The sequence below is a fragment of the Cyprinodon tularosa genome, unplaced genomic scaffold, assembly GCF_016077235.1.
Source record: "Cyprinodon tularosa strain WSP-4 unplaced genomic scaffold, ASM1607723v1 ctg297, whole genome shotgun sequence".
In the NCBI taxonomy this organism is placed as follows: Eukaryota; Metazoa; Chordata; class Actinopteri; order Cyprinodontiformes; family Cyprinodontidae; genus Cyprinodon; species Cyprinodon tularosa.
Window position 1 is genome coordinate 709611 of NW_024039004.1, and position 25557 is coordinate 735167.

The window sequence follows — 25557 nt, forward strand, 5'->3', positions numbered from 1 at the left end:
TGCAAAGTGAACTAATTATCTAAAACAGTTTTCACATGTAAAAGTGTGCCAGACAGTTGGCAAAATAGTGTTAATGATAGCCATACATGTGTATAATTTTGCTAGGAGTGTGTTGGAAATTTGGTAACAGAGTGTTGTGCAGTGGATTGTGCCTACAGTTTTGCAAAATGTGTGTTACAAAATTGCAAACTAAGTGCAATGCAGTGTTTGTGCTTTTAGTTTTGCAAACTCAGTGTGTGGTTTTGCTATACGTATTAATAGTTTTAGAAATAGTGCTACAAGAATCAAGATTAGCGCTTAAGCATTCAGAAAAAACTGTAATGGCAACAATGTCAATTTAACTTTCATCTTGAATAATTACTTATTTTGGTGTTCGGCGAACGAGGCCAACCACAAAGAAATACTTATTTTTTTCCATAAAACAAATTATTTTGATGTTTTTATTTTTTTTAAATACCAACAGGACAAAGCCAAAATCGGCTTAAATTATACAAAACTCATGAGTCTATTTTTAAAATGTAGAAGTAAAAAGTCGTCTTAAAAAATAATTAAAGCTACAGTGTGTAATAATTACAGGGATATACAGTCAGAAATGTGATATATTATACATAACTATGTCATTTATCATCATCTACGAGCTCAGCCTCTTAACCTTAATATTTGCGTTGCCTTAGAATTCGTTATTTATAATTACATAGGAGCGGGTCTCGCAGCCATGGAGGCAGACATCTTTGCGCTACGGCAGCGCAGAGCCAACAAACTAGCGATTGCGAGATCGTCCATTACGCTCAAAAGTAACTACGGCAAGTTGAGAGAGATGAACTGAGACAGTACTGAACAATAGATGGCAGTATTATGCCTGAGAATACTATCTGTAAAATTATCTATGTAAACAAACCTCATCATTTGAGAAGGTAGGTGATGCGGACGTCGTGGAAGACATTTTGTCCCGTAACGCTCGCCGTACTGTTGGGGGGGAGAAGCAGTGGGGGGGAGATGTTCATGTTGCTGCGGTCTGCAGTCTGGACGTTAGATGTCGCTAAAAATTACACACTGTAGCTTTAAGTCAAGTAAAGTGTAGACAGAAAAAATTTCTACTTAAGTAAGGTAACAAAGTATTTGTACTTTGCTAATTGACACCACTGAATATATGCAAAAGGATATTTTATTAGGTACAGATAATTTCAGTTGTGCAATAACACAAACAGCAAATCCACCAAGATCAATCCAACAAAGAATGCTTTTAGATAAATGGAACATCGGGACAAAAATAATCGAAGATTACAATCACTTTGAACATGTTATTCCAGTCTAAGCGCTGAAAATGAAAATGAACAATCATATGGAGAAAAATGTGCTCTTGAAGTCAAAAGCTAGAGACAGACAGCGCCGATGTTTATAGATGATAAGAAGGTAAAGTAACTCAAGTCACTAAAGCCAAAGTATGCTAAAGGAATACCATTCCTGAATACACAACATGTGAAACTTTGAGGCAGATGAGCTTCAGCAGCAGTGGTCCACATGTTGCACCTCTCCTGTTAGCGGAACCTGTGGCCACATTCAAACAGGCTTGATACAATTTGACACCAGCAAAAATGTAACCTGGATATTCCCTGGAAATATTAACTGTAGTTGGTACTAAATAAAAAACTGGGCTTCATTAAAACACTGCAGCTACCTGACCATTGTTACTGTTTCTTCATGACCACAGAGTAAACATCTTCAGATGGCTACCTCTAGCAGGATGATGCGTCACAAGGTTGAGATTTTCTCAGACCAGTTTCTTTAAAGCTACAGTGTGTAATAATTGCAGGGATATAAAGTCAGAAATTTTATATATTATACATAACTATGTTATTTATCATCACCTATGAGCTCAGCCTTTTAACCATAATATTTGCGTTGCCTTAGAATTCGTTATTTATAATTACATAGGAGCGGGTCTCGCAGCCATGGAGGCAGACATCTTTGCGCTACGGCAAGCGCAGAGGCAACAAACTAGCGATTGCGAGATCTCCCATTACGCTCGAAAATAACTACGGCAAGTTGAGAGAGATGAACTGAGACGGTACTGAACAGTAGATGGCAGTACTATGCTTGAGAAGCGTTTAGTCTGCCTGAAACCAAAGAAGAAGAAGAAGCAGGTATACTGCGCCTCAGTAACAAGAAAGGTGAACAAGGCGGCAGGCGTGAGTGACTTTGCAAACTGTTTGGCACTGTGTGGCCAAACATCAGACGAATGGAGGATCATGCCTACTCTGTATCACAACGAAAAGCGGTGGACACCGAACCCCCGTCATCTAAGAAGCGGAAACACGACGAGAATAAACGCAAGCGTGACAAGAAACGACAAAAAACACGGATCAACTTTGGCACGGCATTTACACGATGGAAGTCACTGATGGAGGAAAAAGGTTTTCAAAGTGACGCTCAAGTTGCCAGTTTTCTCTTGGACAGGTAATTAATCCTACACACACAATTGTCTAATATCACTGCAGTTTTTGGAGTACAGGATGCTCAGACCTGTCTAAAACAATAACATGCTGCGTGATGATGCTGTTACTCTCCAGTATACTTATTCAGCAACGTCCCTGACGTTTCATAGGTAATGATTCAGTAATTGTCTGTAAAATAATTTTCTGGATATATACCTCGGTTACTTCTCTCCGGCTCCTTTGGAGATCTTCAAGCCTTTCCTCCTCTGCTCTCACCCCGCTGGCACCCCTCCCTCGCCTGGCCCTAGCTGCACGCCCACCCCGGCCTCTCTGCCCTCGCCCTCTCCCTCTTCCTCGCCCTCTTCCTCTCCCTCGCCTTGTAACCCCCGTGCAACAAATAAGACTTGGACTCTGTAAACGGGGAATATATATTCTTCCAGCGAACACAATCTCGCTGTTAAACTAATGACTACAATTACTTAATCTGTTTATATCACCATGCAAAGCAGCTCACCAAAACGTCACAACGATGTAGAAAAAATAACGGGTATATTTATTATCTAAAGTCTACATGAAATCTATACCCTACACAGACTAATGAAATACTATCTGTAAAATTATCTATGTAAACAAACCTCATCACTTGAGAAGGTAGGTGATGTGGACGTCGTGGAAGACATTTTGTCCCCTAACGCTCGCCGTACTGTTGGGGGGGAGAAGCGGTGGGGGGGAGATGTTCATGTTGCTGCAGTCTGGACGTTAGATGTCGCTGAAAATTACACACTGTAGCTTTAAAGTTCTAATAAAATCTCAGTTTAAATGGCTTCCACAGCTATTCTGATCTCTGGGATGTGGTGATTTTAAATCATGATGTTCAGCCAATACATTTTCTCAGATCAAAGAGGACCAAAATCTGGTCCATACTGACATGAAAAATTAAAACATAAAAAAAGCTACCAACACCTTGTTGACAATGTCTCTGTAATGAGAGCTTCTTTTAATAGACTTTTTAATCATTATTAACTAAATTCCTCATGCTACACTGTGCAGATCAACCACTACAGTATTTTACCCGAGCAAATCAGTCCTCTAAGTAATGAAAATAAACTACATTCTCACATAAAATTGTACAAAATGTAATAGACTGCCTGAAATAAATGTTTTGATTCGTCATTCATGCACATTTAAAGATTGTTGGGTGAGGTTGGAATTCGATTTTTAACCATGTCCTTTCATGGCCCTTCACTATGGATGTGAGGCTTGCTTTTCCTGCGCTTTGTCTTCCCATTGGACACCGAAACCTCCAGAGACTCCAGGCGAAAAGGCCGAGGCAGGACGGGGTCAGATCTGGGAGGGGGGGTCATGTTGGGAGCGTTCACAGAACGGTAGCCTAATGTGTTTACCAGGGGATAAGAAAAAAATAGAAAAATGAATAGACAGAAAAAACAGCGCCCCCACCCTCCACCCCCCAACCCAAAAAAAGAAAAAGATCTAACATTTAAACGGTTTGCATGTATTTACAACATGTTTAAACTTGTTTGTATGTGGAATTCAGTGATCAGAGCATCCAAGCATTATTGTTATTTTTCATTTTTTTTTTGTTTTTACATTTCTTTGTAGAACTTTGTGATACCTATGTAAATTGCAATATTATTAATATTTATTATTATCATTTTTGTTTTTTATTATTATAATTTACATTACCTCCAATTATATGGCTTAAAATTAGTTTTTTGCTGCTCTCAAACTACCAGTAGAACACACAATCTGCTTGTTTTAATAGGGAAGACAGTTCAGTAAGCAATCTAGATCACCCACGATGCAGCCACATATAGCACAAGCACAGTTTTTTCCACATGAGCAATTAAGCACTCCTTATTCGATATCTGTGGCTCCTATAAGGCCTAAATGTCAAAGATGTGCATGTTTTAAAGCACATGGAAGCTGAGAGAGGAGATCTCCATATCAGGTACTGTTCTCCCTGCTGTCCTCTGGGAAGAGGCTTTGCAGCATCCGCTGCAGGTCCAGCAGATTTTGCAACTAATTTTTCCCCACTGCCATCAGACTGATGAACTGCTGAACTCTAAACTGGACTCTCCATCACATTATTTTGCACTAACAATGTTACTGAACTTTCATAATCCTTTTAAATAGTACACAACTCAACGTTTCTACTGCATTTTGCACAATATATTTTTTTCCACTGCACTGAAAGATTTCATATGAATGCTTTTGCACCATTATACTGGTTTCTTTTTTTTTTTTTTTACGTACACTGTTTAAATCCTGATCACTGCTGCACCTTATATTGGTTGGTAATGTTTATCTACTCCAACTGCAATATCATTACAACTGTTGCACGCTGTACACAACGAAATTTCGTTTTGTATACGCTATGTGCATACAAAATGACAATAAAGTTTGTCTAAGTCTAAGGTACAAAATGATTAGTGGGGGAAAAGATGTGGGCAAGCTCAGATTATTGCAGCAAAGCAATTCTTTATGCAATAAAAGAAAAACATGAGAGAACTTAAATACTCTGGCATTAAATAAAAAGACTCTTAAAGTAACAAGTCATAGGCTTAAGTTATTTTGCAATGTAATGGATACTTATGTAAAGTGTACTATAAATAATACTCATCGTTGTTACTGTTATGTTGTTTTAAATAATTATCATCATTATCTCTATCTTCATGGCTTCTAACTTTTTATTTTAGGAATCTTTAAAGATCAGGACCTTAGTTTTAAACTGATGCAAAATAGAACAAAGTTCTATTTATATTAGAACAGCTTAGTTCTCTGATCTTTTTAGGCAGTGTTGGGAAAGTTCTCTTTCTACGTGAACTAGTTCAAAGTTCAGTTCACACATTTTAAAATGAACTAGTTCAGTTCATAGTTCACAATTCCAAAAAACGAACTAGTTCATAGTTCTTTTTTTTCTTTTTTTTTTTCATATATTGCTCAATTACACCATAGCCTACTGTAGAACCACAGACAGCAATTATTTTATCAGTTGTAACTCTGAAACTGTGCGTCAGATTTCATCTTCATATCCAGTTTTGAATCCTTATCCAACCAGGGTTTACATTAGCATTGAGGGGACAGCATTTCCCCATTGTTGCTTTAACGCTTTGTTGCTGTCCATTCACTTCACACTAGTAGCAGCTGCAGCTTTCACCCCTACAGTATATTCTCAAAAACATCAGGAAAAATGTGCTGCTTGAATGGTCTTTTTAATGAGTAATTATTAAAAGAAAAATAGGAAAGTAGTCTTTAAGGTGCAAATGTTTTTTTTTTTATATAATTTTTTCCATTTGAAATTCCATTTCAATACATACTAAAAAGGAATCCTGGAAACTTATACCAGGCAGGTTTAACAAACAAGTTACATGGATAGTAAAACCCTCAAGAACAGGGGTCTTCTATGTTTTCCAGACCAAGGACCCCCAAACTGATGGCGAGATGGAGCGGGGACCCCCTAACTATATATATTGTATGAAATTGTGTCCTATAGTCACTCTATTACAGATGGAGTAATGTAAAGAAATTAATTTCTCCCTGGGATTATTAAAGTTTTTCTGATTCTGATTCCTGGTTGATGGGACAGGTGTTGTGAAGGAAACGGTGCCCAGCTTGAAAGAGCTCCTGTGTGTCGCTGAATGTGAGCATTGATGACTGAAAGACATCTTCTGCCTCCATTTATCTGTTTACTACAGTGTGTTGATTTCATGTTAATGAGTATTTAAAGACATTTCAATTAGTGGGGGAAAAAAATGCAGGGGGGGAATATAAAAATATCTACTAACCATGCAGACCCTCATGCAGTACCTCCGTAGACCCCCTAGGGGTCGTGGATCCCCTGTTGAAGACCTCCGCTCAAGAAGATTTTACTAACACAAACTGAGGGACCAGGCTGAGGTAGGAATTTAAGGTTACTGAAGTGCGGATTTTTTTACTGAAAGCCGGCGGGCAAACTTGTTGCCATCGTCCTCACCGACCACCTGGTCATAAACCTGTTTTAAGTCGCCTCCATGCTGCTGTTGCTTCCACGCTGCATTTTGTTTTGATGACGCACGCGGCTGTAGGCTACGACGCTGGTAGCTGGTGTTGCCAGATTGGGTGTTTTTCCCGCTACATATTAAGGCCTGTTTACGGTGTGATTTAGCCGGGGTTTCGCCTGGAGGGCTTTATAGAAATCTGGCAACCTATTAAACGGAGTTGAACTGAGAGAGCGTGCCGTTCACAGACACCAGAATGAACGAGTTCACAATAACGTTCATCAGGCAATAATGCAGTACGTTCAGTTCACGTTCGCCCAAAATATGAACGAGTTCATGAACTTTCGTTCAATGAACGCGTTCAGGCACAACACTGTGTTTAGGTGTCTTGATTACCAATCACCATGATTGGCTCACCGTGTCCTTTAGCAGCATCAGCGCCCAGCAGCAGACTGGCTCTCTTTGACTTAAAGTAGTTGTTGGCCATATTCTCACTGTCTTTACGATCCAACATTTCCTTGTATCTGTCCTCTTCAACCTGCTATAAGACAGGATGTAATGAAAACATATTCATATGTGTCATAGTGTTCATGTTAACTAACAGTGTGCTTTTGATGTCAAGGATTATCCATAGAATGTACACACCATAAATGACTCTGAATGATCTGAACCTGAAGCTCTGCCAGAGGAAGGCTTTGAAGCCACTGCTACAAAGAGCAAAAGAAAGAGAGAACAAAATATATATATTTTTAAATGAAATCAACAGTTGGATGGAGTGCAATTCTATTAAATTTACAAATATTAGTAATAAAAGCCATCATATCACATTCCTTACCTGAAGGAAGTGTTGTTTTCTGCACCATCACATCCGGTAGCTTCCAGGTGGCGCTATCCTCATCCCAAACAGCTTCTTTCTTCACGCAATCCAGGTTGCTGTAGTTACAGTCTCTGCGTACCAGTGGCACCATGCGCTCAAGCAGGCTGTTCAGCAGCTGGCTTTCCCTCTCCAATCGGCGAATGTTTGCCAAATAATCATTCCTCTCCAGCTCAAACTCTGCCTGCAAATCGCTGATCTCTAGTTTAGCTGCTTTTAGCTGTTAGAACAGAACAATGGGATCTTGGTTTGATGCTGGAAAGTTTATGAAAGATCGTCAAAAATAAAGGAGCAATTTCTGCATTTTTATAACATTTTAGCTGTTGCTTTTATTTTGCACCCATTTTAAAATATGTGATGCTAATTTATATTTTAAAAGTTCTTTTAAAAATACACCAACTGTCCAATGAGCTGCAGTTTTTATTCCTTTTATATTTCCCATAGGTTCTAAAAGTTTGGGTCCAGAAGCTGCTGTCACTCACCTTACGCTGGACTTTGGTCAGTTTCTGGTTTTTGGCATGAACCTCCTCCTGGATTGAATTGTAGACATTCAGTAGCACGTTTTCACTCTCCTCACTGTCCTCAGATAAGGCGTTGATGAGCTGGACCTTCCTCTCATCAGCAAGCCTCTTCCTCTGCTGATGTCTCTGTTGTAACTCGCTGTTTCTGGCCTGCTCTCCTCCTATAACCTCCTGTTCCAGTTTCTGTAGCCTTGAGAGACAAAGAAAGACACACTGCTGCATGGGTGAAAACATAATGTAACTATTATATAAAAACTTTATATACAGAGTCTTACTAAAGTGTTACGCAACTTTATGATTTTAATATGGGAGGAAAATATAACAGAGAATAACATCTTTGCATTTTTTTTTCTACGAAAAAACTCCAAGTTCAATAAAATTGGATGAAAGCTTTGATCAACAGTTTTCTTTGATAAATAAACATATTTTAATCTATTTCATTGTAAATAAGAAAAGCCATCAATTATTAGTTGTCATACACAGTGTAGGCCATAAAGTTTAGGGCTGATCTCAGCAAAACTTCTTTTTTTGCCACTTTTTGCTAAAACTCAAATTAGAAAAGTAAACTTTAGAGAAAACTGAATAATGCAGATTCTCCTCGCTGATCTGTGGATCTCTGTAGCTCCTCCAGAGTTACCAGGAGCCTCAGTTTGCTTGCATGAATTAAAGTAATAATGGAGGATGCTCTTTTTCTGGGTGGATCATCAAAATAAAAGGTCCTGCTAACAGTCAATCATTCTGGTGATATGTTTACATAAGGCCATCCTACGTGCTCCTCCCCATTTTCACTTACTGGTGATGAGTCTGACTTAATGGGAAAATTGCATTTCTTCTTTTGGAAAGTGAGCTTGTATGAGATGATGCAAAAAGCAACTTTTAAACAGCGCACAAGGCCATTTCTCCTCATGCACACTTGCACACATGCACACGCTTACTAGGCCTCCCTCTTGGAAGGGGGAACAGGGATGCATTTGTGCTTTTTTTGTTAAGTGATCTTTTCAAAAAATTTTGAAAATCCTCCACTATACCTGGCATGTCAGTAAGGTGACCAGGCTTGCCTTGCTAAGTTAGTAATCATACAAACCCTCCCGGGCATGTCTTGTACGTTGCTCTTTCTTTGTGATGCTGTCATATTACTGATTTTCACTAACAAGAAGTCGCAGAACAGCAGCATTCCTACTGAGATCAAACAGCTCCAGATTACCAGCACTGATTTTGTAATTGGAGGACTTCAAACTGTATTAGTTGAAATTGAAGTAGTGGTTTTGGAGAAATGGTTTTATATAAACATGCAGGCAACACTACTAAGATTTTATTTGTATAAAAAAAAAACCTCAGTCCCTTAAATAATTTTCCTTCCATGTCACAAGGATTCTTTAAGTTGTGTTGGTCTTTTGAAGGGTTCTGCAACCTTATGAATCCAAGGAACCAAATAGGCCCAAGTCCTGCTAAATAAAAGATATTTAGAGCCGTAAAAATTACATGACATTCTGAAAAAATGCAACTTATTGTTTTTGGTCAATTTCTGCCATAGAAAATCTGTTATAATCGAATAACAGCTGTTATTCAATTACGGGCATTGGAAGGTTGAGTGGTAATCGTATTGAATTGCATGTGACCGTACAGGAAGTGAAAAGGCTTAGGGGTTACAGACTGCTTAGAAGGGCACTCTGCAGATATAAGGAGGCTGTTGTTTACAAGCATTTATATTCATCCTAAAACAAGATATCAGCACAATGTAAATGAAATTCACAATATTTAACATATCAGAAAATAAAAGTTTGTTTTTTTGGAAAAATTGTGCTTTGGTGAATCACTGATACAAACCTCTCCAGAACATGTTTCTGATCAAAAGACTCTTTTGAGTTAGTATCTGCTGAATCCACGAGCTTGTTTCCTTTGGGATCTTTCCAGACGCCGACCGCAGCAGAAGACACATCAGGCTGCCAGGTGACAGAGAAGAAACCGGATTCATTGATCTCAGAATGAAATTGTTCTGTGGTTCGTTGGAGGTAATATTGAAATTATTATACCTCTTTTGAAGTAGTAGATGGACTTAGGCTGTGGTTTCTACCCCCATCTTCATCAACACATCTAGAGCTCACTGATGTTGGAAACATTATTAAACATAAAAGTAGCCACAGGGATTTTGAATCCATATAGGAGTCAAAATCATGACCATATCATGATTTTTCAATGTTTTATGATTAGAAAGATATTTTCCTTTTACCATTCTTATTGTCATAGCTCCCCCTGCTGGTCTGGGCCCTCTCCAAATTAGACAACTTTGATTCATATGAACGCTGCAGAGCAGCAATGTCTGCCTGCAGCTTTGCTTTGGACTCCTGCTCAGCATTGTACTCAGCCTGCAACTTTGCCAGCTTTTCTTCGTACTCCTGTGGAGACAGTGGAATAAGACCCATCAATCAACTGCTTCTTATACAATGGCTGCTTCGGTGTACATTGATATATTAGTGTGGGAATGGTGTCTTTGCCTCTTTAATCTTCTCCTTCTTTGCTTCATTATTGCTCGGCTGCAGCCTTGAAAGAGCAATCATGGGCTGACCAGACAGAAGAGCTGAAGAAATTTCAAAAGGAAAAGGGAGATGAAAATCAAACTGCTTCTATTGTCTTCATTCTGAATTGTTTCTCTATGCAAACTTTTAAAATATAAGAATAATGCTTTAAAAAAGAAGAATGCTTCATATAGGGATAATCTGTTTTTGTTTCTTAATCACGTATACATACAAACTTTGATGGCATTTAAATATGATGCAGATGATGTTTCCAGATGACAATATCATAATTTGTATTAGGTCGAGTAATTTTGGTTGATATTGTAATATAAAAATCTAGAAAATGAAATGGTGATAAAAAAAATAAACATTTAAGAGATATCTGTGATAGAGCCAATCATTCTCTAGTCACTGCATATCTGTGAAGATCTATTCACAGATCAGATTCCTTACATGACAGGTCAGAGGTGCCCAGCTGGCCTGAGATGAGGGCTCGCAACTTCTTGATCTCCTCCTGATACTCCCTGAGCAGAGCATCCTTGGGGTCCTCGTTGATTTGAGGTCTGTTCTGAATACTCTTGGCCCGGTTCGCATAGCGCAGGGTGCTCAGGCTCTCCTCATAGTTGTTATCAGCAGGTGAGAGACAGGCGATCATCAAGGTGCGTGTGTTTCCTCCCAGAGAGTCCTGCAGCAGTCTTGTCAGCTTGGAGTCACGGTAGGGGATGTATTTGGAGCGGCCGTAGACCAGGGCAGAGATGACATTACCCAGAGCTGAGAGGGACAGATTGATCTTTGTGGCTTCACGGAGTCGCTCTCCAGTGGCACCGGTTTTAGACTGACGCTCACTTCCTGCAAGATCTACTAGGTTAAGTTTTCCAGCTCGTATATGGTCCTTGCCGGCTGCATCTATGTGTTTGGTAGAAACAGAAAAACAAAAAAACAAATAATCTTTCTAATCTATCAGTGCACAATAAATAGAAATCAAATTAACTAGTCTATCAAATCTGTCTAAACAGGGTCTAGTCAAAGTCTTCCTATCAATGTTTGCCTGTGTTGCAGATCTCCAAGTGGATGGTGAAGATGGAGTGGGACCGGGAGGAGTCTTTGTTCATCAACGTGCAGCCTACGGCACGATTCCTCCAGCCTTGCTCCATGATTCTTTCACACTCTCCTACGCTGTGCAATGTGTGCGTGGTCAGGTCCCGCACATAAACCCCACGCTCCGGGTGCTCTTTCAGCTAGGCATTAAAAAAAATACACAGCAAATAAAAACTACTTTAGACAGCTAAACCAGCTTGACCTTAAAGCAATTACATAAGTGAGCTTTTATGTTACTATGGCAACACATGCATTAAGTATTTCCTTAAATGTGAGACACAGTTAAGGAAATTGGTTTTAAATAGAGTTTAAAGTGCATATCACTAAATAAGAATATCTGTAAAAAGTCATTGGTTTTAGATTGTTTTATTATATGGCTTCATTTTCCACAAAGTTAAAAAAAATTCAGTTGATGAATATTGAGATTTGTTTAACAGCTAAAAGAAACAAAAATGTAATTTTAGATAAAATGCATATGCAAAATACACTATATAAAAACAAAAGACTATTTTTTTTCTATTTCAAAACTCATTTTACAAAAAATGTTTAAAAAATATTTTAATTTCATTCGTTAAACAGGTGGTGTGTTTAAAGAAAAACCTGACATATTCAGTAGCTATATATATATATATATATATATATATATATATATATATATATATATATATATATATATATATATATATATATATGTGTGTGTGTATATAAAAATACAAAGTTTTTTTTCTCAGTTATTCAGATGAATATTACGATTTGTTTAACAGCTAAAAGAAACAAAAATTTAATTTTCAAAAAAATATATACACACTATATAAAAACAAAAAACTATTTTTTTTGTACTTCGAAGCTCATTTTACAAAAAAAGTTTAAAAAGTTTTTAATTTCATTCGTTAAACAGATGGTGTGTTTAAAGAAAAACCTGACATATATATTTATCAGTAGCAATTTATATATATATATATGTATATATATATATATATATATATATATATATATATATATATATATATATATATATATACATATATAATTCAATGCTATAGCAGAACTACCACATTTAATTAGTCATATTCGTTATTACTTTCTTCTATTTCAAATTATTTTACTGCCAACTGATTTTTTTCTGTCCTCTATGGAAAGGTATGTAAACATGCACAACTGTGAGTCATAATAAAGTCAAAATAGAAGTTTAAGATGCTTCCTAATTTGTGGAAAGAACAAAGACTAACCTCAAGCCTCTGTTTGGTGTTGCTTCCCAACAGATCTCTTATGTCTTCATTGTAAATCTCCAGGTAAGAGCCTCTCACCAGGAATTTTGTGCTTTCAGCACACTGTCGTGCAACAAATCAGAAGCATTGTTACTTTTCCAAAGCAAACACAGGTAAGGCAAGCCTGGACGATAACTAATTGTGCTGTATACATACTTACATTAATGGTTAGAAAGACATCTGAGGCTCTCTAACATACCTGAATGCTCTCAAAGATGTGTTCAAAAGCTCGTGGTATGACACCTCTCTGGGCTGCAGGCTCAGACACCCCCTGCATGGTGAAAGACTTGCCGCTTCCAGTTTGCCCATAGGCAAAAATAGTGCCGTTGTATCCCTCAGTAACACCCTGTTTTAATGCATCAGCGTTAAAAGACAAAAACGGTCATGACTTCAACATATGAGGACTCAGAGTATCAGGTAACAAGCGTGTGACTTGCATAAGGCTGTTACTTATCATTCACTTGTATCCAGCCGTTTACCTCTATGAGAGGATATGCAATCTCGTTGTACAGCTGTTCGGTAGTCTGATCAATGAAGTAGGTCCCATCAAAAGTGAACTGTTTAGGTGGCCCATCCGCTGCTCCGGGCTTTTTAATGAAGCACTGGCACCGCTGCACATCCATAGACACCACCATCTTAGAGCTGAGAGCCTTCTCCCTGTCATTCAGGGGCCTGCACCGCACCACCACCTTCACACACTCTGAGCTCATGGCTTAACAGCCACCAAACAGCAGCTGACAGCACAGCTACAAACAGTCCATGTTTACTAAGGAGGGAAAACACTAAGTTCTTATGAATCTCTACCTAAAAGCTGCAACATCCACAAAATGACTGCTTTTCAGACTGAAGTTAATTCCCTCCTGATATAGAGATTATCACATAAGCAAGAAAATATACTGTTATCAACCAGCTGACCTGTAGATTCAGTTTCTCCTTCTCTGTGCTTCCTCTTTATTAGCGTCCTACCGTTACCTAGCAACCGCACAGGGCCACTCAAAGCGGCTGAAAGGGGGGGCCATCTTGGAGAGAAAGAAAAAAATTAACAGACAAACGGTAGATTAACTTAGATTTATTTTGTCATTTGGTATACAAGTGCAAACAAAAAGAAATTTAGTTTAAAACAGCTCTAGAAAATTTCATTTTTTTAAAGTGCAGCCTTGAAAACAGTAATAAATACATAAAAAAATATAGTAATAAAAAAAATATGACTGTATATTTACAGTTCTAACATAATATATATTTTTGTCAGTTAGTTTATTTTCCTTTAAGGAGCCCACTTTGAAATCCAGTTTATAATTTCTGACGAAAAAAATGGCTTTCCGGATAACATGTTTAGATTTTTTTTTTTACCCAAATCCCAATTTTGCTTTCCTAAGAATCACTTTAGAATCAACAACTGAAGAAACGTCTTCCCTGAGATGGAGATTAAATTAAAACCAAAAAATGGTGCAACTCACAGCTGGAGATAGACCTGTCTGACGTTTTTTTAGAGGGTTGAAAGTACACTAAGCACCTATGTAGGTTAAATTGTGAATTTAATATAATGCAAAGGAAAAAGGAAGAATAAACTCTGGAGTAATTAGGAACTCAAATGTACTTTGAAACATGTGAAAAGTTTAGACCCTAAAAACAAAAAACATTTGAAAATTTCTGCGTAAGTGTGTGAAAACTTTATTTGATGGTTCGTGCCAAATGTTTAAACTTCTGCATCCAGTGGAAAAAAATAAACACTTTTACTGGCAAAGACTTTTTTATTCAGTCAAAGGACAGGTAAATTCCTGCTTTAAAAACATTTTTTAGTTCTAAAAAGAGAACATTGTTGCATTAAGTTTGTAGAATTCATATTTCTCAAACAATCCAATTACCTTTATAGTTGCTCAGTTCTCTACTGCAGTTAACAAGTTCCTTATTAAAGGTAAAAACAGAGAGAAACACCACTCACCATGTTTAGTAGATATAGATTTTGGTCTGGTTTAGAAGAGCATGAGCAGGCAGGGTTTTTTTTATTATTATTATTCATTATTTTTATTATCATTATTTAAATTGTTTTAAATATTTGTCAGCTAAAAATGAAAACAGATTGTAAGAATTAACATGTTTTCTTATTGTACAGACAGAATCAGACTGCAGAGCTTCTACATGTCTTGAAATTTAGATTCTGGCATCATTATATTGGTAAATAGGTGCATAAATCTTTTTAAAACAGAGCACAGAAAGAGGTAGGGAGAGCTGCAGATTTAAAGTTGAAACAGATTTACTGGGATATGCAACAGGCAATAAAAGATATCTCCAAGTTTACCACAAAGTTAACAAGAAAATATGCAATTCTATATTTAAAATGCAGCATATCCTTTTTTCAGGATGGAATGAAACTGTTCTTCTAGGGATGCATGATATATCGATTATGACATTGGAATCGGCTCTTATTTTTTTCATGCATTGATGTTTTTTGACTAAAAGGCATCTCTCTAACATCTATAAATATCAATGTGTTGTGGTCTTGTGTTCTCAAAAATAGGAAAACATTCAATAAATATAAGTTTGAGGTAATTTTTGGAAAATTAGCCTAATGAAAGTGTAACTGTAGGTCCATGAGCCTCTACCCGAGTGTCCCCACCAACTTTCATCAAAAAGCTACACCCTTGATACCAGCACATTGAAATGGGGGTTAAATAATCTTTTATCATTTGTTTCCCAATATATATATATATATATATATATATATATATATAAATAAATAAAACAACAATGCTGGGTCAAAATGTAAACTTTGTGAGTCAAGGCTAAGAGCAGAGCTGTAAACAATAAGACACATTTAGTGGAATGATAATAGATTTATTGTAAAATGGGCATAAAAAAAACAAACTGTATGTGGACGGTTCATGGAAATAGCTCATTAGAAATGATGAAACTTTATCCCCGTAAACATTCAGTCGAATGTTGGTTTGGATTAAAATTAGTTACATTTAACTGTACACATTAGCAAATAGAATGAAAATAACGAGCAACATAGCATATAATAGCAGACACAGCAATATGAAGACAAGACAAAAACGATCAGAGTAAAACATGGTTATTCACTGAGGTAAATCCTTGGAGGATCAAGGAAACTTAAAAAAAAAGGAAAAGTTAAGACCCTGCTATAAAGTCCATGCTTAAAACTTTGGTATCTAAGAACATTTAAACTTGGAATGCCTTACAGGCATGTAAAAAAAATACTGAAAAAACTGACTTTACATAAAAGCTTTAAGCAATTAATATTACTTCTTTGACAAATAGGTACCCTGATTAATTTGGTGCATAAGAGCATATAAAAATTGCCAACACTGATTATAGGTGCACGATTTTTCTAGTGAGAAACGTGATTTAAATGTAAAAAAAAAAAAAATGTGCAAAAGAATGAGAAGAGTGTCTCTTAATCAGTATCCTCAGATGTTGGCAGCTCACGTCTCGTAGTTTGGACATGCTCCCTTCAGTGGGTACTTTTAAATCTGGCTTTGGTGGAGTTTTTGATTTGCTTTATAGCCTTTTGTGTGTTAGCATTTTCCTCCCACTCATAGCAGTGGTTCACTCTTGCACAGCTCAGTGGACAAGGCAGCTCATCTGGGGTCACAGAGTAGTATTCAATGAGCTCAGCAATGGAGTTGAATTCTGTCTTGCATTTCTGCAAAAAAAAAAAAAAAAAGCACTCAAAATTATCAGTAGGATTAAAAACCCCTGGCATCATTATTTTTATGTTTATCTAAAGCCTTTACAAGCTTTTTGCAACAAAATTGAAATGGTTCTTTCTGAAATGCCTGCAGTAATGTTCACAGAGATGTACAGAGTCTGCAGAATTCAGTCTAAAAATAAACTTTTCTGCTTACACTTGGATCGGATGGGCATTGTTGTTGAATTACAGTCTCAAAAAAAGATGCTCAGATTTATGAAATCTGCACGGGCTCCAGAGCAGTCCCCAGAACAGAACTATCGTTCTTTAATAGCTTGTCCAGCTTCTCTAGGTAAGTTTGAAAAGTAAAGGACCTAAGCTTCCTCAAGAAATGTCTGCTCTAGCCTTTTAATCCAGATTAAAATTTTAATCAAGCATCACTGCTAAATTTAGAATATTCTCCAGAGGAACAGCTAAAAAAAAAAAATAATAATAATAAAAATAAATAAATAAAAAAAGCAAGATAGAGGTTTGGGAGTGGTAAAATTCCTTCAGTGAGACATAAAGAGCCTGGTGCCAGTTATGGCAAACCTTCAATGGCGGTTTCTGTGAAAAGTGGTCAAACCGGTTCTTAGGACTAGAGGGGAGTTATTTTACCACATAGGCCCAGGCTCTGATTGAAATCAACATTTAGAAATAGATATTTTTCAAAAACCCATTTTTTTTTCTGATTTAAAAAAACTTTTGTTGTAGTGTTGTAGTTAAGACCACACCAACCGAGACCAAGGGGGGCCAAGACAGAGACAAGGTCTCGTCCCTCCTTGGTCTTGGTTGGTGTGGTCTTAACTACAACACAATTATATATATATATATATATATATATATATATATATATATATATATATATATATATATTCATGGCACTAAACCCAGCAGGTCAATTTTCCGTAGTTTATTCAGCAGGACATGACTGTGCATGTTTAATATTACAGCTTGTTGAAAAACAAGCACATCGACCATGTGTTATGACGATTACCTCCAACAAGAACTTCCCTTTACGAGTGTTTTCTATGAGGTGGGTGATCAGACCAGAGCGGAAGCGAATGATAAGAGAACCACATTTAGGTTTTCTAGGATGTGGGCACAGAAGGTATGATCCTAGAACGTCATCTGCTAGGAGGGAGTAGCAGCTGTCACTGTAACCCCAGGGAGAAAAAAAATAAAAATAGGAGCAATAATATTAAGAAATATGAAAAGGTAGGAAACTTAAGAACTTTGATAGACTTACGTGGCGAGACCAGCCCAACACCACACTGCCTGAGCCAACGCCTCTTCTGTTTCGGCTAAGCTTGGAGTTCGGGATCTCTTCGCCGGCACCTTGTCTTGACTCTCTCCTGTTTTAAATAGAAAAAGAAAAAGCATAACTCGATGTGTTTTGTTTAGAGTTGGAATCCAGCGTGTGTCCATCCCTCGCAGTGACATTGGTGAAAGTGAATTAAACGGTGACAGGCTGGGAGGAAACGTTTAGCCCATGTGAGACTCCAAAATCCACACCACGACAGTGAGCAACAGCCCTGCACAACACACCAAAGGGTTTGCTTTACCTAATCATTTCTTTGACTCTTGATAGCGCTCTGTGAACTCTTGGCCCACCTTGTGACGCGCTCAGCTGCTCCTGAACGTTGCGCTGTTTGTGCGGTGTGAAAGTGAAGGAGCGGTAAGCACCAGACCGTAGTCCTTTGTTGCGGATGACTTTCCTGCGCATCAGTGAGGGAATGGAGGAGGAAAAAACGTCATCTTGGCTCTCGAGATGATCAGTGGAGGACTTCTTAGATTTCTAAAAATGACAAAACATCATATCAGTGCATGTGGTCCGGTATTAGGGCGTGTGGTCTCTTCTTTAACATTAATGGTTGCATAATCCAGGTTTACCGTATTTTCCGGACTATAAGCCGCTACTTTTTTTCCCCACGGTCTGAACAATGTGGCTTATAAGAAGGTGCAGCTTTTCTGTGGATTTTTCATAACCGCCAGAGGGGGGAGTCAAAGTTGGAAATGAAAGAAGAAGGGGCTAATTTTCATTTATCACAAGAACTAGCAGCAGGCAATACAGAGAGCAAATATCCAAAAGTCACACATTTTGTCATCCATTTACCACATAAAAGCTGCCAAACTAAAGAGACTGGGTTCAACTTCTGCAGAGCTAAAAAAATAAACAGCCAATGAAGCTCCTACTGCCGCCTGTCACTACCTGATCCGTCTCGGGAGCACGATCCGTTCTGCACATGCGCAAATAGATATACATCCGGGTGTCCATAAATAATGTAATTATGGTACTAAAACGACTTATTTCTATCTTTAAGTCACTAAAGAATACTAATTCACATCTGTAAAAAATGTTTTATGACTTTCTTGAGACAATGTTTATGCTTTTTACATTTTCTTCGTTAAACTGCTTCTCTGACATCATCATCAGACATGTTCAGAGCAGTCCTCCGTGTTTCTTTAGATAACGCACCATATAGCATAAGGTTAAAACGAAAACATAAAATTCGAAAAGATTAGATTTATGTTTAAATCTAAAGCCGAAAAAGTTAGCAGGTCGGGAAGAGCCCAGTGATAAAACAGAAAGGATTTAAGGGCATCTTTTTTTTGTCAGGAATTACATTATTAACCTTTAACACATTATATTTTAGTACGTTTACCATTTTTGGGGAGGGAAAACGTCATTTAGGTATTTCTAACTAAATAAAATCGAGGACGACCCGGATGTATAACTGGATGCCCATGCGCAAATGAGCTGATTGCACATGCGCAGAACGGATCGTTCTTCTGCGACAGATCGGGTAGTGACATCACACCGCGAGCCAACATGCTCATCATTCCTACTCTGGGGGCTATATGTAGAGCTCCCCCTACAGGTTTGGTGGAAGACAGTTCAGTAAATATCAGCGATATGTAGGTTTCTATATTTTTTCAAAAAACTTAGTGGGTGCAACTTCGTTGGCGCCACCAGTTGACACTCACCAGTGTAAATTGTGGTAGCATCAGTTTAGTATTTCATCCTATTATGCACAGCCAGCAACAAAAACTATAAAAATATAATAATTACACAATAAACCAAGATATGAGTAGGTGTTTACTGAAGTTTGTATGATTTCTACAGGCAGGTTTACCACAATAGTAGATTCAAACCCACCCCAAGATTATTAGTGGCCCCATCTGGCCCCCCTATGGAGTCGCCACTGTGCGGCTTATAGTGAGGTGCGTTCTATAGTCTGGAAAATAAGGTATTTAATTCAAAATCGATTTAGAGTTTTAAAAATGCGTTTAGAACGATACAGAAATATGTGCTCAAGTGAATAACAGATATTCAGAGATGATATAAATGTTTGGCAGAGGTGAGGATTCAAACCTTTGTGCTTAACAGCAACCCTCGAAAGGGAGCTCTTCTGAAGGAAACCAGGGCACTGACACTAAGAGGGAAGCCATGGTTGAGCAGCGAGGGGTTACGCCGAGGCAATGACCCGGTGCAATGTTCCTGTGCCTCTTCTGGATGCTTTTCCAGATAAGACAGCTGGAAACATCGGCAGAGCAGCAGGTTCAGGAACTGGGCCTGGAACACAGAAGGAGGGGAGCTCTGCCGTTACCAGGATGTTGTTCTTTAGACACGTCTCATTTCTCAGCTTTCCCTTTGGTGCTCCAACATGTCATAAGGTGGTTTCAACATACCATTGTGTAGCATTTCCCAACCTGTGAAACTAACCTGGAGGGGGTTTCAGGAGAAAGTAGGATTATTCAAAGCTATAAACAATGTTGAAATATCTGTGGAGGGGTAATTACCACACACTGCATGTGGTTTAATGTCAGAAACTCGGGGTGGCTGGTTGTCTCAGACAGATGTAGATCAAATTATTGTAACATCTGCTTCAAGGATAAATTAATTAAATGTAGGTATAAAAATTTTCATTAAAAAAATTTATTTTAATAGTTATTCATAAGGAAAAGTTTATCATTTTACCTGAAATGTTAAATCAAAATGACAGAATGAATACATAATTTCACAGTGATGTCTAGAGCAAAAATATCTTCTTTTTTTGACAAAATAATAAATCAATTCAAATGATTATTCTGCTGTCTGAATAACGTGCTTCACAGTAAGCATGCTTCTCTCCCTTTCCTGCCTCTATTTTGCTGAAATACTTTGATTTTTTTTTTTTTTCATTAGCCCACAGGTTGTATCTCCAGGATTTTGAGTCTTTCACCCCTCTGAGTATTTACAAACACTTAAAAGAAATTTCTATATTCCTTTCAGAGTAGTGGCTTCTTCCTCTCTGAGGGGCGTTTCACCTCATGTTGGTAACAGAATTATTTGACAAAGGATGATGATCTCTTAGCATCTTTGCAAGATCTTTTTTATTTTGTTTTTCACTAAAACAAAGTGGTCTCTACAAAACAGAAGCGGCCTCCTTCCTAAATGGAATGAAAGCTGGACATTTATGGTGTTTATAAACAGAACCTATGGAGGTCCAGAGTTCTCTTCCTGCTTTCTTCTTCCATTTATTTATCTTTCCGATTGGATCACATAAGGCAGAGGAATGCGTAAGGTCTGGCATTAAATACATCCAAATGTAGGGCTCAAATGAACTCAACTCTTGTGAATTGAAGACTAAGAGCTTATAAAGCTGTGACATCTTATGGGCTTTCCCCTGAAGTTCAATTCAATTCAGTTTATTTCTATAGCTCCAATTCACAACGCATGTCATCTCAAAGTGACTTTACAGTTCACCAGATCATATAGTCAAATTGATTCATAGTTTTCTATCTAAGGAAAACCAGTTATACTGAAAACCAGTTAACTGCACTGACTCAAAGGCAATCCCTCACACTAAGCATGCTTGTAGCGACAGTGGAGAGAAAAAAACTCCCTTTTAACAGGAAGAAACCTCTAGCAGAACCAGGCTCAGTTTGAGCGGCCATCTGCCGAGGCCGACTGGGATTACAAAAGGTGTCTGTAAAAAGTGTCCCCGTCCAGGAAAAAAAAACAGACGAGGCAGATGTATGTAAACCTCTGATGCTAAAGCCGGTTTTAACTAATCGAGAGTTAATTCTGAAAAATTAACCAAAGAAAACAAAAACACTATGAATCTTTTCATAGAGTTGATCAGTATCTGGTCCTCTTCATTATGACACACAAATGCTTTACAGAAACAAAGCAAGTAATTCAAACTTTTTCCATTTCTCCATGAAAAACAAATAAAAGAAAAAATCTACGGACTTCAGACATGTCTCATGCAACGTGTTATTTTCAAAATGATGGGTTACACCCCTACAGGGTAATTTCCTATGCAAAATGACCTTATCTGAGGTTATCATGTCATATGCACATTCGCTACTAACAGTCTACATGCATGGTCTCATGTTCGTTAAAAGTTGACATCTATCTCCAGCTCTATACAAATGCACTTAACACAAAGCACTGCGAGTAGCTGGAAGCCATCTTTTTAGCCTTTGGTTTAAGTCTATTCCATATCCAATTTTGAGTCAATGCAATCAACTGGTTTTCCTTAGATAGAAAACTCTACACATTTGATAAGAAAAGGCTTAAATGTAATAGTTTGTGTTAAAATTTTCCCAAAATATGTATGCACTATATTTTTGTCCGTTCAGGGAATCCACACAACTTTTAAAAAGTCCCCTGGCTTTTTTTTCTTTTTATTGAATTAGTGTCTGCAAGGAGATTCCTTACCGCTCTGGCATGCCTTGCTTTAAAAACATGGCAGTAAAGTTGAGCATCGGTGCTTCCTGGGTTATGGGAGACGAAGGCAAACTGGGAGTCAACTGGGCGGGCGGTGGACAGAGAGACTCTTCTCAAAGCATGAGCCATAAGGAGGGTCTTTGAAAGAGGAAAAAGAAAAGTCAGACAAACAGATACATAAAAGCAACTGTATTTGAAATTATATATAAAACTTTAAGGCTGGGCCCTAAAATGCTGCAGCCCTGCAATAAAAAAAAAATTAAGCTGAGAGCTATATGGAGAAAAAAAAATCTGTGTCTAAAGCAGGTTAGAGCATGTTGGATGTTTTTAATAAATATGAATGACTTACCACTTCATCCTCATCATACATTTTTACCCCTTTGAGGGAGAACTTCAGGGTTACTGGCCTCCTTCTCTTGCATGTCTGTTAGAAAACAAGCTTTCCATCAGAGCTCATTTCACAACCAAGACTCAAATCTCAGCAAAAGACTCACCTTTAAGTGCTTGAGCTGTGTGTGCAGCTGATTTATCTGATCGTCCAAACAGCAGTCATCCACAACAAATGAGCCAACATACTTCACCAAAGAGAAGTTTGATAAAACATGCAATGGTTGAAATATAAACATGATACAAGCACTGGAAAAACTATCTAGAAATAAGTAGAAATTTTTTAAATTAAGTGTATTTACCCTTATTTTGATTAGGTAAATGAAATGATTTGCCAATGGAATGAGAATTTTACTCTTAAAATAAGATATTTAGATAAAATGCACATGAAATAAGACAATGCAATTGCGTTTTCTTCTTTTAAATGTAAACTTATTTCGTCCATTGGCAAAATGTCTCTTTTACCTTCTCAACTCAGGAATAAATGCACTTTTTTTTAAAAGAAAAAATGACTTTTTCCTTATTTTTTGTCCAGTGTGTGCGTCCATACCTCTGCAGAGCGAGTCACTGTGCCCTCCTCTCTGGTCGGTGCCTCTCCCATACTGCCCGTTTTAACAAACAACCAGCCTCGTCTATTTAATAAATTAAAAAAGATATAAGAAAAACGTATTCATCTTGTTTAAAGTCAGCGCATAAAATCTTGATTACGGGGCATTTTTTAAAAGAGATTTGAATAATCTAACAGAGAATTAAGGCCACTGCGTTCAGCTCGCTTCTTAAACACATTTTAATCTCTGCAGATTTTTGGTTTTACCGAGTAAATCCAGATTAAATGACCTGAAAGTTAAGAAAACTATCTGTTTTCTCACCGTTAACAGGTAAGTCTGGACTTGAAACTCAGAAACAAGAAGAAATAGGCTGGTTTAAAGCTTACTGTTCCAAGTCAGGAGCTGTGTTCTCCTGTGTCCGCTCCACCTTTACCTGTCCAGGTGTGCAGCAGTCAGACCGAGGCGGGGCTCTGTCTCTGCGCAGGGAGGCCAATATGAACCCTTCTTCTCCCAGAGATCTGGAAGACAGCGGAACAGGACGCTGGGTTAACCCCCCGCCCAGCTGTTTCTTCCCAGGCATTCTTTCCCAGCTCTGCACACATTCCTCCTTATTGCTCAACACCGCAGTGAATAAGTTACAATAAAAAAGTCCTGCTCTGTAGAAACAGCCTCTGGTTAAAGATGATCAATTATGAACAGGCAAAAACAATGCAAACAGCAAAAAGAAGCTTATAACGAACAAAGCTTCTCGTGTTGTTACAATGTGGGCCTTTTTTATTTTCTTTTCATTTTTGACTTTTAAGTTTGCCTAATTTTCAAAGATTAGCAGCGCCCCCTAGTGACAACAACCATCCCCTAAGAATTTACACACAATAAAAATAAAAAAACTGAAGGATTTATCTCTGCATCACTACGGAAGAGGATTGGGGCCAGGGAAAAAAAATGAAAAAAAGTTTAGGCCTACTGATTTTTAAATATTATTTCAGTTTAATGTGGGAAAAAGTCTGAATTATGACTTTTTCTTTTTTTTCAAAGAATTCTGACTTTTATCTCAGAATTCTAACTTTTTTCTAAGAATTCTAACTTTTTTCTAAGAATTGTTTTTTCTAAGAATTCTGACTTTTTTCAAATAATTCTTTTTTCTAAGAATTCTAACTTGAATTATTTTTTCTAAGGATTATGACTTTTTTCTAAGAATTTTTTCGAAGAATTATTTTTTTATTAGAATTCTAACTTTTTTCTAAGAATTATTTTTTCTAAGAACTCTAACTTGAATTCTTTTTTTTTTTACGAATTCTGACTTTAATCTTAGAAATCTGACTGAATTCTGACAGCTAACAAAAATGTTAGCATCAAGCCATAGCCATGTCTGTTTTATAGACTAGCTCTTTTGTTTAGCTTCTGCTCTTCCATTAATGAAACAGCATCACTGGGGACCCCTCAGGCACGGGCAAAAGTTAATTTTCCACCAATGTGTTACTGGCTCTCTCAAACAACTCACATCTTAGTCAATAAAGCTGAGTGCTCCCACATCACTTCCTTCATGGTGCCCATCTACATTAGGATCCAAAATTCTGAGAAAAAAAGTCAGAAATCTGAGAAGAAAAGTCAGAATTCTGACTTTTTTTTCCTCATATTATACTGAAGTAAAATTTAAAAATCAGTTAACTTTTTTTGTATTTTCAGTGGCCCTAATCCTCTTCCATTGCATCACACTGATAACACCTAACCACTGCATATTTGCACCATATGTATTATTGCTCTGAACTTCCATATTAATGCATTTTTTGCACCATGTTTTTTTGATCACTGCTGCACTTTATGGAACGAAAATGTTCATTTACTGTCTGAAAAGCTGTACTAAACGAAATTTCATGTCAATTTTAGTCCAAAAAAAACATACAAAATGACAATAAAAGTTGTCTATGTCTAAGTCTAATCTCTGAGCCAGTTAGTCCTAAAAATTCGACCAATGGCCAAAATATGGAAGAAGTTTCTCATCCCATGTCCCTCTCCAAAAAAGATTCCAATCTGAATGGAACTACAGGTCCCTGAATGAGAACAAAAGAAGATAACGCTGAAACTGAATAGTCTAAATATTTCAAAAGTGAAGACTAGTCTTCCAGCAGCTTAAGCCTATAGCAGCACATTGCCAGACATGGTTAAGGATAATTTAAGTTGCAACAAAGAGTTTTAAGCCTAATATTGAAAAAATTGATTGCAACAACTAAGATCTAAGGGGGAAAAAGCTTAAAATAAGTATATTCACTCTTAAGTTGAGTCTGTAAATTAGAACATTTTTCCCACTGGAATGAATATTTTTATGCTTAAAATAAGATAATTAGATTTGGACTTGAAATAAAAGCTGTTTTTTTTTTCTTATTTTAAATGTAAATTGTCTCACCTGCCCAATTCAAGCAAAAATGCACTCATGTTTAAGAAATATTGACTTACTTAGATTTTGTAGTGTGATATGTGGTTTTGCAGAAAAGGAGCATTAAAACA

At 37.3% G+C, this 25557-nt stretch overlaps 2 protein-coding genes across 6 annotated transcripts; both read right to left on the bottom strand.

Moving 5' to 3' along the window:
* Positions 1 to 3379: 3379 nt before the first annotated feature.
* kif17 (kinesin family member 17) lies at positions 3380 to 13670 on the bottom strand. The gene is made up of 15 exons (XM_038291237.1): positions 13610 to 13670; positions 13190 to 13478; positions 12910 to 13056; positions 12672 to 12773; positions 11393 to 11582; positions 10798 to 11250; positions 10324 to 10406; positions 10059 to 10224; positions 9862 to 9932; positions 9656 to 9771; positions 7790 to 8018; positions 7269 to 7527; positions 7079 to 7140; positions 6851 to 6974; positions 3380 to 3825 (listed from the first exon to the last, which is right to left on the bottom strand). Exons 2-15 carry the CDS (start codon positions 13418 to 13420, stop codon positions 3668 to 3670), a joined length of 2391 nt encoding a protein of 796 aa, XP_038147165.1. The 5' UTR covers positions 13421 to 13478; positions 13610 to 13670; the 3' UTR covers positions 3380 to 3667.
* Positions 13671 to 15529: 1859 nt separating this feature from the next.
* sh2d5 (SH2 domain containing 5) lies at positions 15530 to 23659 on the bottom strand. Of its 5 annotated transcripts, none has more exons than XM_038291238.1 (10): positions 23439 to 23650; positions 23055 to 23136; positions 22612 to 22692; positions 22467 to 22541; positions 22109 to 22255; positions 19775 to 19975; positions 18013 to 18196; positions 17648 to 17753; positions 17396 to 17555; positions 15530 to 16374 (listed from the first exon to the last, which is right to left on the bottom strand). In XM_038291238.1, exons 1-10 carry the CDS (start codon positions 23630 to 23632, stop codon positions 16183 to 16185), a joined length of 1422 nt encoding a protein of 473 aa, XP_038147166.1. In that variant the 5' UTR covers positions 23633 to 23650; the 3' UTR covers positions 15530 to 16182. The 5 variants fall into 5 exon arrangements, with proteins under 5 accessions (XP_038147166.1, XP_038147167.1, XP_038147169.1 ...); XM_038291239.1 differs by having other exon boundaries at positions 23486 to 23627; XM_038291241.1 differs by having other exon boundaries at positions 23055 to 23142; positions 23438 to 23567.
* Between the last annotated feature and the right edge of the window lie 1898 nt (positions 23660 to 25557).